General features: G+C 46.6%; 1 protein-coding gene across 4 annotated transcripts in view; it reads left to right on the top strand.

The window, feature by feature from the left end:
• The window catches only part of SRGAP3 (SLIT-ROBO Rho GTPase activating protein 3), a 261,377-nt gene that overhangs the window by 205,168 nt on the left and 41,855 nt on the right, over nt 1–14,354 (top strand). For 2 of the 4 annotated variants that reach the window (XM_007075517.3, XM_042979458.1), the window contains exons 11-12: nt 4,491–4,518; nt 9,490–9,592. In XM_007075517.3, the coding sequence (XP_007075579.2) occupies nt 4,491–4,518; nt 9,490–9,592 (131 nt within the window). Of the gene's footprint in view, nt 1–4,490; nt 4,519–6,978; nt 7,066–9,489; nt 9,593–13,662; nt 13,709–14,354 lie in introns of all 4 variants that reach the window. The other 2 variants (XM_042979459.1, XM_015545247.2) reach the window with 2 other exon arrangements.

The following is a 14,354-nucleotide window of genomic DNA, read 5'->3' as shown; positions in this document are numbered from 1 at the left end:
AATCCATTTCTCTTAAGTCGTCTTTTGACAGCATGGCTCAAAGAAGCCACAAATTAGAGGAAACACATGGTCTTTAGGTCACACTCAGAAACAAAGTTTTTAACATGATTGATCCCAGACACATAAGTCAAAAAGCTTCTAGGTGCCCTGCAAGGTGGCATTCCGTGTTGTAAACATCACGGCCACATCTTGGGAACAAGAACGCACCCTATATGCCCTTGGCTGTTGCTATGCCATTGTTTTTGGCCATAGAATTCTTAGTTTATCATCCTGTCTTAGTCTTAGACCCCTGACCTTTTTACTGCTCTGGGTAGTCCATAAGCTCCAGGGTTTATACCCAAGATATGGGTGGTGTTTCAATTTACTATAGCCTCTCAAGAATGAATAGTGCATTGTCTATAAAAGGGATGGGACATAACCTTTTCAGACCAAGATTTAATAGCACATTATAGAGCCAGTGTTTGCCAGGACCAGACAGTCTGACCTTCTGAAAATGACTGGGCCACTAACTATAAAATATATTTTTAAAAATCCCAATGGGTCTCAGAAGGTAAAGGGCAGAACAGTTTTGATTTCTGATACTTTCTAGGAGTTGCGAAAACAGATTCCGAAAGATGTTGGTAATGGGGTTCTTGAGAGCTAGAATAGGAGTCTAAAGCTGACAGGGAATATATTTGATTCCTTGCTGGAGGAAAGTCTGCCTTGAGTATGTTTCTGACATTGCACTGCAGGACTTCAACACTTAGATTCCTACCTCCACACTTCTCCCCTTTCTGCCCTTATCTGTCCATTTATCTGTCCATCCATTGTCCAAAGCATAGATGCTATGCTCAGCCTGGAGGGGGAGAACAGTGAACACAAGACAGACAAGGTTCCTGCTGTCATGGGGAACAGAGACCTCGAACAGTAAACAAACTACTAAATAAAGAATTACAACCATTTTAAGTGCTATGAATGGGGAATTGGGGCTGAGATAGAGAACAATTGTTCATATGGTGGAGGGGGCGGGAGAGGAGACCTGCTTTAAGTTGGGTGAGCGCTGAAGCCTCAGGGCAGAGGTCATGTTCAAGCTGAGACTGAAGGGTGAGAACACATCAGCCCTGTGAACAACTGAGGAAAGAGTGTCAGGGCAGAGGGAACAGCATGTGTGAAGGTGGGAAGGAACATGGTGAGTCAGGACTAAAAGAAGAGGAGTGTGGCTAGACCTTAATGAGCACATAGGGGAGTGTGCATTTTTGGAACTAAGAGAGGGTGGAACAGGAAACACCTCGTAGGTCCCCTTTGGAGTCAGAGTTGCACAGCTTACTGCAGCCATAAGGGAAATTGTGTGTTTTATAGTTAATGCAGGCCATCGGCCGACCCCTTTCGTGGGTTGCTTTAGCTGCAACTCGGGGTCTTGGGTCTGTATGAAACCTGTAGCTCAGATTGGCGTCTGGTGGGAATTTGTCTGAGACTACAGACACATAATAAGATTATGCAGAAGAGATATGTCAGTTTTGTCTAACTTTTCGCCTTTCTTGCTTTGGTCTTTGGCTCCAGTTCAAGCAAATGTAGTAACCCTTGTAACTGCTTGTGGCATTGGTTAGGAATTAAAGAATTGTGTGTTGATTCCCTGCTGTGTTTTATTTTCAGACTTCTGTTACTCTCTTCTTCCCCTCATTTTTGCCCCTATCCTCATTCGGTATTGTTTTCGGTAGAGAAAATAAATGCTCAGTTCTTTCTTTTAAAAAGTACTTTCTACGCATTTGACTCTTGATTTCAGTTCAGATCATGATCTCACAATTTGTGGGATCGAGCCCCGCATTGGGCTCTGTGCTGACAGTGTGGAACCTGCTTGGGATTCTCTCTCTCCCTCTCTCTCTGCCCCTCCCCCACTCACACTGTCTTTCTCTCTCTCTCTCAAAATAAATACACTTAAAAAATTATTTAAAAAAAAGTCTTTTCATGTGAATGCTGGATGGGATTCTAGAGTCTAGAGCTGTCCAGTATGGCGGCTGCCAGCCATATAGCTATCAAACACTTGAAACATGGCTAGTCTGGATCAAGATGTATAAAATGAAAACAAGATTTCAAAGAGTTAATACAAAAACTATATGAAATACTTTATGAATTTTTATATTAATATACATTGAAGTGATATTTTTGATGTATAAAGTTAAACACAATATGTTATTAAAATTAATCTCATTTCATTATTTAAAAAAAATTTTTTTAATGTCTTTATTTATTTTTGAGACAGAGAGAGACAGAGCATGAGCAGGGGAGGGGCAGAGAGAGAGGGAGACACAGAATCGGAAGCAGGCTCCAGGCTCTGAGCTGTCAGCACAGAGCCCGATGCAGGGCTCAAACTCATGGATTGTGAGAGCATAACCTGAGCCGAAGTCGGACGCTTAACTGACTGAGCCACACAGGCGCCCCTCATTATTATTATTATTTTTTTGAGAGAGAGAGAGAGAGAGAAAAAAAGCATGAGCGGGGGAGGGGCAGAGGGACAGAGAGAGAGAGAATCTCAAGTAGGCTCCAACTTGGGGCTCAATCTCATGAACTGTGAGATCATGATCTGAGCCTAAATCAAGAGTTGGACGTTCAACCGACTGAACCACCCAGGCACCCATCTTTACTTTTTCTAATGTGGCTGCTAAAAATCGTGGCTTACATTATATTTCTACTAGACAGCATGGCCTAGAGGTTCTCAACTGCACCATTAAAGGAATGAAATACTGAATCATGCTGTATGGATGAACCTCAAAAGCATATGCTAAATGAAGGAAGCTAACACAAAAGACTGTGGATTGAATGCTTCCATTTTTGTAAAATGTCCAGATAAGCAAATCCATAGACAGAGGATAGATGAGCAGTTGTCATAGGCTGGAGAGGGAGAGAGGGAGTGGCTGTGAATTGGCCTTAGGAATCTTTTTCATGTGAGGGAAATGTTCTAAAATTGAATTGTGGTGATGGTTACACAACTTTGAATATTTACTAAATCATTGAATCATACATTTCAAATGGGTGAATTTTTTGATATGTAAATTATGCTTCAATAAAGCCATTAAAAATAAAAGGGAAGGCAGTGGCTTGGAGTCTGCAATTCCAGGGGAATGGAAGATCTGGAGGTAAGATTAGGGAGTCCTCAGTCAGCACTTAGGTCACCCAGAGAGGGTGTGTAGAAAGAGAGCTGGGTGCACCTCCTGGGGGCAGATGAGGAGGAGACAGCAAGAGAAACTGAGGAACAGCCTGGAGAGTGGGAAGGACACCTGGCAAGTGTGGAGTCATGAAAATCAAGGAGAACACTTGGTAAGAGGAAGAGAGTGATTCACTGAGTTGATGGTGCTGAGAAGTCAGATAAGAGCAGAGAAGACGCAGAAGATAAGTGGATTTGACCACATGGAGCAAGCAGTCTCTGTGGATGGTGAGACCAGAAGCCAGCTGCAGTGGAGTGAGTGGGGGAAGCAACAGTGCCTCTATAAAGCTCCTTCAGCAAGTTTTGCTCTAAAGGAGAGAAATGGGAATGGAGTTAGAGTGAGAAAGCGAGCCCAGGGAGGTTTCAAAACTAGGTTATACTTATCCAGAACATGTTTGTATGCTGATGGAAATGATCCAGAAGAAAGGAGATTGGTGATGTTAGAGGTGTCAAGGGGGACACTTGCAGAAGAAAGGAGATTGGTGATGTTAGAGGTGTCGAGGGGGACACTTGCAGAAGCAGAGGCCCCAAGGAGGGTGGAAGAGGTAGGACCCAGAGCACGGGCAGAAGGTCTGAGCTTTGGCAGAATTGGGATGCTTTCCCAGAGTACCAGGACGGGAGGTAGAGCGTGAATGGGCAGGCATAGGTAGGTGGGTGCATCATATGGAGGCATGCCAAGACCCGTCTTACTGATTTTCTTCTCCAGGGAAGGAAGCGAGGTCTTCAGCTGAGAATGAAGGCAGGAGGGGTCGGGGTGGGGATGTGGCTGGGCTGAGGAATAACAAGAAGGTATCTTCTGGCTGCTGCTTTTCAGGGCCAAGCATATGACAGGTGCTCCACAAACCTTTGTTGGTATAAAGCAGTGTGTGAGTTCTAGAGCTTTGGCAGGCAGAGAAGGGATCACCCATGGTGCTTGTTAAAATGAAGATTCGTGGCTTCTTAGCTCAGAGATTCTGATTCAGGAGGCTCATGGGAAAGCAAAAAAACCCTGCATTTTTAACAACATCCCCAGAAAATTCTAAAGCATGTGGTCAGCAGGCTGTAGTTGGAAAATTGCTGGAAAGAAAAAAAAAACATACATGAACAACACGAAATGAAATTTATGTGAACATAGCCTTACAGATAGGAGGCACTGGGGATTTAATGAGACTCCATTCTTTCCAGCAGACCATTACTTAGGCATAATTAGATTTCCCATTTCACAAATAATTAAGTTCGGTTGTTTCTTCTTTTTAGAAAAAGATGAATGTTCGCTGGTTAAAAAAGAAAAAAAAAACAATTTAACATCAATGTATACTTTTCTTTCCAGGGGAGAGAGCAGAATGTGGCACAACCAGGTAAGAGCTAGGGATCTTGGTTGTTTCCACCTGCTGCCTGAGGTGGGCGGGGTGGAGGGGAGGTGCAGGAGAGGCGGGAAGGTGGGAAGGTGGGAAGGCAGATGCTGCCAAGGAGCTCAGAGAAGCTGGGCTGTTCTTAAGAGTGGTCTAGCTTTTCCCCAGTGTCTCCAGGGGGGATGGTGTGGCTGTGCAAGAGAGAAGGCTGGCTGTTTTGCTTGTCCTAACACTGTGCTGGTGAAGCCACGCCCCCTACAGGCCGGTGAGGGGCGAGGCGCCTTTCCCAGCTGCTGTGGGAAAGTGGGGGTATGTTCTGTTGGCGCTTTCCATCTGGTGGGACAGTAATATATATTGCAGAGTGGCTGAAGACGGACAGCAGAAGCCAGAGGCTGTGGGGGTAGCTGTTGACCTGTTTCCCCATCTGTTCTGTGGCTGCTGAGCAAACTGTCCGGCCCGGGCGGAGGGCCCATCCTGGGGTCCCCATTTGCCAAGGCTTTGGATTTGGCTCGTATGGCACACACCTGGGCATATGCATGTGCAGAGCCACATCAGTGCGCACAGACGCCCCTACTGCCCGCACCCTGGCTTCGGACCTCATGGGCACCTGGATGGACTGATGGGAGAGCCCTTTGCTGGGAAAGTAACAAATGGGCAACTTCTGCTTTCTCTCCAGCTTGCTCAACATTACCCTTGCGCTTTTCCTTGAGCAGACCAGAGCCAGTGAACACTTTCCACTCAGCAGCTGGTAGCTGAGGGGTTGACTTTCAGTGACTGGACCTTTCCTCCACTTTCAGAGTTTTGAAATCCATAAGCAGCCGTGTTGCTGTCTGAGTTGTTCCTTAGAGCCCATCCCTTTCTGAGTTCCCAGCAATAGTTATCCCACTGCCCAACACAAATTGAGCCAGTGGCCCAGAATCCTGGAAAGCTGTTATACTTGGCAAGAGGAAAGATGAACCCTCAACCCCCCTCCTGCTCATCTGGATGAGAGTTGGCTGAGAAGAGGCTTGGAAAGCTCTGAGGCTTTCAGTTTGCTGGGCTTAGGGTGGGGGAGACTGAGGGCTTTCCAGAAGCTCAGCTCTGCAGCTGTTCCGCTGGGCCCTGGCAGTCTGGGAATATCTGGATGATTCGTAATGCCAGGAAAGGACCTTCCTGTACAAGGGCCAGCAGATGTGCAGGGTCACTTTCTAAGAACCTTTCAGAAACAAACTCCTTACTTATTTATTTCGTTTTTCTGGCAAGAGGATGTTGTTGTAGTCCCCAAACAACAGAAGCCACATTTTACACCAAAGTCTGCAAATAGGAAAACAGATGGGGGATGAATTGAGCCATCCCTCACTTCCTCCTAATTCCTAGAACTCATGCAAAGGAAGATGGTTCCAGCAGATTTCAGGAGAAATCTGTAATCGAACCCTTGGCCAGGGCCCAGGGTCTACCTCAGAGAAAAGTTGGTGTTTTTTTTTTTTTGTTGTTGTTGTTGTTGTTGTTGTTGTTTTAAATAAAGCCATTTGAGAGATAGTCTTCCACACCCTCTTCAACCTAGGGCCTGGGAAATACAAGTTGGGACTACAGACCTCCCACTTAGATATAGTAAACTGCAAACCCAGCCATCTGTACTCTGGCCCTTGGCCAAGGTCAGAGGCAACTTTGTTGGTAAACTGAAAGCTTCCCCTTCCAAAAATCATTTTAAATTCATTGTACAATGCACTGCCAACTTGAAGTGGTTTTTAATTTAATCCTAAAGGCCCTGGGTAAGATGTTTCTATGCTGTGGCTCTCTGTATCTTCCACAATTTCCTGCCCAACGTTAGTGTCATTTTGGATGATCCTTTGAGCAGGTCCCCTCAGCCAAGTTGCTGCTGGCCTTGTATAGATAGACCAGTTTTTGCACATGGGCTGCAACATGTTACATTTTTTCTCACACTTAAGAATTTAGAATAATCCCAATTCATAACCCCGTAAAATAGGCAGACCAGGTGCAAGAGTGCACTTGAAAAGTGTATGAATAAATGGCACGGTCAGATGCAAGTATAGGGTTTAACTGTGATAAAATTTTAACTACAGACTGGCTTCCCTAACTCAGGTTGGCTTGTCCCCATGGTGTGGATTAGCCGTGAAATCACTTGAAATTTCTTGTCCAGATAGATGCAACCTGATGCGTACTCATGCACAGCTTCCAGGGGCCTGACTGCCACTGAACTGCAGTGCACTACCACCATTTTGGATGTTCACACGCACATCTATTGGGTTATCTAGGGAACATTTTAATCACTACCCTTTTGGCCACAGAACAATTTTGAGGCTGATTCCTATGTTGCCAGTATATGTTAATTTTCATCTTGGTTGAAAGGCAGAAAGGGGACATTGGTCTCTGGTTTCTCTCTCTTCCTCTCCGTGGCTTTCTCTGTTCCTGTTTTCCCTGCCTCTCTCTCTTTCTTTCTTTCCGTTTTGCTCTGCAACTGAGCAGCAGAAGAGATGGAAGGCTTAGGCTGCCCCACTTTCCTTGGCTGAGCTGCCCCCCTGCTCCCCACTTTGTGCCCCACCCAGCACTTCAGTAAGTCAAAATTGATTTGATGTCATGCAAAGTTGGGATAGCTACGTTTCCTTGTCAGAGATTTCCGGTCAGTGCACAGAACACCACACAAAGAAAGAAATCCCAGTGATTTGAGCAGTCCTTTGCTTTCGGAATAGGTGGGAGAAATGGGAAAAGTATCCTTTTCCCTCTTTATTCCATTGTTTAAACTTAAAGAAAAAAAAACTCCTTTACACTTATTTTAAGGAAACCCTTCAGCCAGCCACCCTAGAATTTTTGGTATTGGATGTCCAACACCTACATTAAGAATCTCTACTTTTGCTGGCCATGGGAGTTTAATAGATAATTTAGAGCGACTGCTGGATGCTCTGTGATAAAAGCAACTTCCCAATTTCACGTTCACAACAGAATTTGGAGTAGGAAGAGCTGAATTAGCCCCAATCACATATTTTTTGTGTGCCCCTTGGGAAGTTTCTTAATTTCTCATGGGCTCATTTGCCTTATGTTTAAAGTGAATTTAGTAAGTCTTGCCTGCCTCACAGGGTTGTCGTGAGGGTATCACGCATGAGACAAGGAAACCATCTAAGAACGCTCACAAATAGAAACCCCAAACACTAGGGAGACGAGGTGGCACAGTTGCTATATCCTCAAGTTATTCCTAATCCCAAGATTTAAAACCTATGGCCTTGTGTCACATTGTTTACACTCTCTTTTGGCATTTGGAAGCTCCAAAGTGGATCCTTTGCCAGAAATACCACCCCCACATACCCACATCCTCAAAAATTCAGTAACTTACAAAAAAGAAATGACATGGACTTAGCTAACCAAATTGACATAGATCCAAGATGGGCTTGAAATAGTCTTGCCTGTTGTTTCTTTTCAAAATTTTGGTCTGTGCTGTTATTTTGGTTCCAATGTTTGGGTGGCATGATATTTGGATTCAGCTGTGTCTTTGCCCATGCATGTCCTGGAGCTAGCAGCATTTGCTCAGTACTCAAACACGTAGGAGAAGCTCACTAGATTCCCCTAGATGGCTGGGCTGCTGAAGAAGACAGGCACAACACAACGAGGCCAGTGAGCAGAGGCAGCATGAACCTCTTTCACCTTGATTGGCACCCCAATCCATAAGATTTCTTGCCCATCCACAGAAATCAATCAAGACTTTGGGGACCAGGTCTTTGCTCGTCACGTGTGGACATTAGCTGTGCCAGGCTGGGTCCCCACTTGTTGCTCCCTAAATTGTGAACCAAGCCATTTGAAAATGAACTGCCTCTCTTGGTTAGGGGCCCTTCTCCTAACCTCAGAAAGCCCTTTGCCCTGGAAGGCTGGCAGCATTGAGTCAGGCCAACTTGGGTGGCGAAAGATGAGCAAATAAGCCAACACAGGTATATGCATGGTGAGCAACTCTGGAAACTGGTCCAGTGTCTGTGGCTGTTTCACTGTTGCTGGTGAACTGTGGTATGGTTTCCCCTCCCTGTAGCCAAGAGTGGAGCACAGGGAATGGAGATCCTAAAGTAAAGCAAGACACTTTCAACCTGACCCATTGGGTCCTTCGCTGGCAAGGGTTAATGGGATGGATGGAGTCCTTGGCTGGAAACGAAAAAGTGCCCTAAGGCTCCATGACTGGCCCGGTTGGGAAAAATCTTGGCATTGGAGCCATAGAGGCCTGAGTTTGGGGCCTGGCTCTGCCAGTTCCCCTCTCTGGGCCTCAGAGTCTGCCTCTATAAAATGGGGCCGTACATGCAGGGTTGAGCTGACGTTAAGGGTGATAATGGATTTGAAAGCGCTTGAATCAAAAGTGTACTTGACTAAAGAACAGGATATGATCATTATCTCGGGTCACCTGGGGACCCCAAAGAAGCTGTAGGCTCCCTCCAGGCATCAGTATCTTCATCTCTAAAATGAGAATAATAATTGCCTAGCTCTTAGATCAATGAAATAAAGATTAGTCAAGTGCATTTGAAATGCCAAGAGGCATTAGAAAGATCAGTGCCCTGGTACATTGGGAGTTGAGACTCGGTGATGAATTGAAGCCAAAATAATGAAAATTAACCCTTCCAATCATCATTGAAAGTGTCTTGCTTTCTCAGGCTACAGATTACATCTCTGTCCCCTGGTTCCTCCTCCATCTGGTCAGCTTTGCAGGATGACAGCCTCTGATTGGGGTTTCAGTGGTTTCCTGGATACATACTATGTCCCCCCTGTGATCTAGAATGCATCTGTGTTATGCGAGCATTGCTCCTGCCTGACATTGTGGGTAAATTAAGATTCCCTTAAACATCCAAAGGCCTTCAGATGGAGCATTGGACACCAATGTGCTGGGGGTTCAGGGGTTTCCATTTGCATTTTGTGTTCTCCTTCAGCCATGGGTTTTAAAGAGCGTCTTTCCCAGTTGTATGTTTGCGTTGGTTGCTTTCTTGATTTCTTTTGTTCCATTTTCCCTAGGCCCCCCTGCCTTCCCCCTAAACCACAGAAAATGAGGAGACCTAGGCCTCTCTCAGTGTGTAGCCATAAACTATTTAACGGCTGTATGGAAGCGTTTATTAAGGTACTTGCTGGGGAGCCACGGAGTCCGCGAATGCGCCCAATGTAATGGCAGCCTTTCTCCACCTCCTCCCCTTGGCCAACAGCCCTACCCCGACCAACCAGAACTTTCAGTCATGCCCTGGCCCCAGCCCTGGAGCAAGCTAGTTCCTCCCTGAAGCCTGCTCTTAGCTTCAGGAAGGGCTTCTAGGCAGACTACTTTCGTCTCTGACCATTTGATCCTAAGTGCCTTCCCGGGATCCTCAGCCCCAGAGGAGGGATCGATCATGATGAAACCCATGGAGTCCAAGTGGGGTTGAAATGCCAGTGCAGTGGTCCCCGCCAGCCATGCTTTCCTGCTTCAGGAACTGCAGTCCTAGCTAGGCCTGAGGGACAGTTAGAGAAACCACCTTGCCTCGCTTCACATCCATGCCTCCCAAGAGGAGATTGGTTAGAAGCAACACAAAGAAAATCCTGCAGATAAGAGTGTATTTTTATACAACTGATTATTATTATTGTTGTTGTTATTGTTGCTGTTGTTGTTGTTGTTATTTTGGTTGAGACTATAGCAGCAAAGGAAACACATAAACTGTTTGAGAGAAAACTCTCCCACCTTGTTTTGCTTCTTGTTAGGCATTGGGCTGGGGTAGTCCCTTTAGAATTCTAGATTAACCCTGTACATCCTAAACTAAACATGAAAGTGTTGCAGCTCAGTGACTTTCTCTTTTCTTGCCTCCTGGATGCAAAGGGCAGAGGACCAAGGTATCCCAGATAGAATGAATGGCTCAAGGACACTGAAGCTGGCCACAGAGTTGCAAAGGGAAGCAGGGGGCAGGGAGATGCTTGAGAAACATTAGTTAGGGGGAGCAGGGGAGAAGGTCCCTGCCAGTTATCTGAGAGCCCTCCATTATCCAGCAAAGACACTTTCTGCAGAAAAGAAGGCTGGTGTCAAGCAGGAGAAAACTAAATGCTCTTCGGCTTTGCTGACGATTTAGGAGTAATGGAAGCTATCCCTGCTCAGTGTACTCTTTCCTCCGTCCTGACAGGCTGCTCACGGGACCTGCAGGACGGGGTGAGGGGGCAGGCATGGGACCAGGTAAGCAGAGCCAGCCTGGGTCCCAGAGCTGTCTCTGCCTATGGGCTGAGCTCTGGGGAAGGGGCAGTAGGGAAGGGGACAGTGGAACATTAGGGGACCATTTGGGACGGTCCAGGGGCAGGGAGCAGCAAGGGGTGCTTTAGGATACCTAAAGGTGAGGCACGGAGGATCCAAAAAGGAGGGGTGCCCCTGGGTGCATCAGGAAAGAGGTACTGTTTGGAGGGGACCCAGAGTGAGCAGTTTGCCATCCAACAGGTCATGGAAGACACAGCTGCATCGAGTCCTTCTTTCTTTATCTCCCTTCCTGTCTCCACCAAGACTTCTTCTCAGTCCACCCTTACCCTCGGAAAAGCCACTGCCCATAGCTGAGAGGGGACCAAAAGGAACGTTAGCTATTCTCCCTGCCTCCAAGGGGCATACAGGGCTGCTCGGGAGATTTTCAGCACAGAAAGCTAAGGTGGTTCAGGATGCGCGCTCTGAATTACTGCAAGTAAGTTCCATGGGAGCTCAGGGCAAGAAGCGCTGGGAGCCTTAGAACACAGGAGACTTCTGCAGGGGCACTGGGCAGGGGGGCAGGGGGAGGTGAGAAAAGGGTAGGAATAAAGCAGAGAGGAGCAGGACAGAAGTCCCTGAAAGGAGGACGACCATGAATGAAGGCCAGAGACAGGCACGCCTTCCTGGATTTGCCCAGCTCTTTGGAAACCGGTGATAAGTCAGGGCACTTGGAAGGAACTGACTCTTATCTGACAGGACTTGAAAATTCGGTGTTCTGTTTAATGAAATAGTCTTTTAATAGAAAGCTCCTACATGCAGTGTGTGACTGCCACCTAATCTGACCTTCTTCTTCCTGAGAAACACATCAGAACTTCTTCAACCACACGTTTGCCCCCGGAAGTAGTCACCTTGGGAAGCCACCACATTCTTATGCTAAATATACCATCAGGGCTGCCGTTGGTCAGTGTTCCTCAGAGCCTGTAGCATGGCCCTGGTCGGTGGTGCCCAAGCTTCGTATCAGAATGGACGCCCTGGTCATTGGAAGGAAAAGCATCCTTCAGTTCAGCGCTGCCACACCCCTGGAGGTAGAAAATGGCAAGAGGCATATGCTATAGAGCTGGCTGGCTGTCCGGCTCTGAAAAGCCACTTAGCCTGTGTCACACTGTTGGAATAAGTGCCCAGCCTCTTCCTCAGGGGACTCGGAAGAATAACACTCATTTGGCTGGAAAAAAAATATGGTATATTTGTCAAACACGATTGCATTCCCTCCTAGTCACACTGTACTTATGCCACAAACTCTCAGGGCAGCTCAACGAACTCTTCCGTGTGCCTGCTATGACTAGGCAGTGTGTAGATGCACTTACATGCAGCAGGGGCTTGCCCTCAAGGGTTATTCACTTTCAGAGAATGAGAAAGCAGTTATGATATATTCAGTCCTTCAGCCTTTGTGAATGGAGTGTAGTTCTCTCGTATGATTCACGTGCCGTCTGGAAGAAGATTCTGCATGATCGGAGAACGCCCAGCTTTGAAATGCCAAACCTGTGAAAGGTTTTTTGGTACAATAACATCCCTGGGACTCTGTGATGATGAGGGTTTAGTGGGATGAGGCAGCATCCCCAGGTTAAGAATGACAGCTATGTTTATAGATTTCTAGGGTCCTCGGAACTTCCTTTTCAACATCCTTGATTTTTTTGTTGTTGTTGTTCCTCTCAGCCAGAAGGAAACCCAATTTTTATTATAAATTTTGAAGCCCATTTAAATTTTATTATAAATTTTGGGAGGCAGAGCCCTTACCCCATTTCTATAAAATGAGAACATTAATTACCTACCTCATGCATGTGTGACGCAATCAAATGGACTAATATATGCCATGTTTCTCGAGTACTCCTGGCATACTGTATGCACTATGGAAATACAAGCCATTGTTGTTGTCATTAGCCTTTAGGAGATTGTTCATACAGTCCCATCTGACAGGCTGTTTGCTCCATTCTAGGATTCAGGTCGTTTTTAGCCAACATATAATTCTAGTTGTTTAGATGCTGGGTACTGGACAGATGTCACCAGCTAGAAGGCATCCATCCTCCGCTGTCTCAGGTCAGCCCCTCAAGCAGCCTGGATGAGACGTGGCACCCATCCCAGAGCCTGACTGCTGCGCATATGGAAGAACGAACACACCGTGCTCCCCTGAAAATGGGTGGCGTCAGTGGCTTTAATGAAAGGAAAGGCTCCAGTGCTACCTACAAGATCATAACAACATTTTGACTCTTTACTGCCCTCCCTTCCGCAGGCCTTTCTCAGCTTTGGGGTTCCCTGAGGTGTTCTCGGTGCCAGTGTGAGGGTCAGGGTAGGAAGGAGAGCAAAGCCAATGGATACCCAGGAAAAGGTACCCAGGGTGTTTGGTAGGAAAGCATGGGAAGCTGTTTGAATGTGGAATCAGCTGGAGTCCTGTCGGGTTGTATCCAGAGGGCACCTAATAAACACAGTCTTGGTACAATTAGCTTTTTACTAAGAATGAGGTTTCCTGAATTGACTTCCAGGGACAGTGTTACAGTAGACGCCTGAAGGTGTGTGCCCCTCCTTTTTGTGGGCAGCTGGGCTAACCTTAAGGTGTCTTAGGTGGGCCCTTGCCCATCAGTGAGTAACAGCCCCTGTGTTGAGGAGAAGCTAAACATGGGATGAGGAGAAGGGGCTGAGTACACACCTCGGTACACACATCCCTGCACTTGACAAGGACTGATAGAGGCCCCTTTGCCACCTGGTGTCCGAGGCAGGCACCCTGGGAGGCTAGCTGGGGGCAGGGTGCAGAGCTCCTACGAGGCCCTGAGGTGCACGGGCGGCCCTCCCCATCGGCAGACTGGTTGGCAGTCTCCCCAGGACCGTTGCTGGCTGCCATTGCATTTCGGCGTTCACGGACTCTGAAGGATCTGCTTACTCTAACTGATCTTACTCCTGCATAATCTTTTCTTTTTCTCCTGCTCTGCTGCCTGTTTATTTTTTGTTATCAGAGGAAGAAGAAATGCTCGAACCAGGAACCAGGTATTTACTAGAAAGGTCCGTTAGCTCCATTCAACTGAATGGAACCTGTCTTTAGTACTGACCTCTAGAGCAGGGCTCACCATGCCTATTGCCAAAGGGTCCATTTTTCTATCCTCTCCCTGACCGTAGTTAATCAAGGTGTGAATTCACAGGTGGGGTGTGGAGGAACCCCAAAGGCATTGAAATCTGTGGGTGTTTTCTGTCCCTTTACGAGAGCATGTTACATATGCCTTATTGTTTCCTCACCTGAGGAGGCTAGTGATTTAATTTGGCCTCTTTTAAAGACAGTTTAAAAATGACTTTATGTTCTTTAAGTGACCCAAAATAACAGAGAGATCAACCAATCATGGAATCCAAGAGAAAACTACCCCTTGCCCAGCTCTTTGTGGCCATGGGCCCATCTAGGAAGATGTAGTTGGAAGTAGATTCACCACCTCCCCCATAGACGTGTATATTTAGAGCTGTGTCTTATACAGCCTTTTTGACTAAGGTTGGCCATTCAATGGTCAATGGCTGACATTAGCTGTTTCCAGAACTTTTCCTCGTAACATGTTTATTGTTAAACAAAGCATCTGCCTGGATGTTTAGATTGTAACCTCAGGAGTAGACCTGGCCTTCCTTTCTCAGAGCTCAAAAGGGCCCTTGGGGCCATCCTTACCTC

The sequence above is a fragment of the Panthera tigris genome, chromosome A2 (genome assembly GCF_018350195.1).
Source record: "Panthera tigris isolate Pti1 chromosome A2, P.tigris_Pti1_mat1.1, whole genome shotgun sequence".
In the NCBI taxonomy this organism is placed as follows: domain Eukaryota; kingdom Metazoa; phylum Chordata; class Mammalia; order Carnivora; family Felidae; genus Panthera; species Panthera tigris.
Note: the sequence above shows the minus strand (reverse complement) of the source record. Positions and strands in the feature narration are given on the sequence as shown.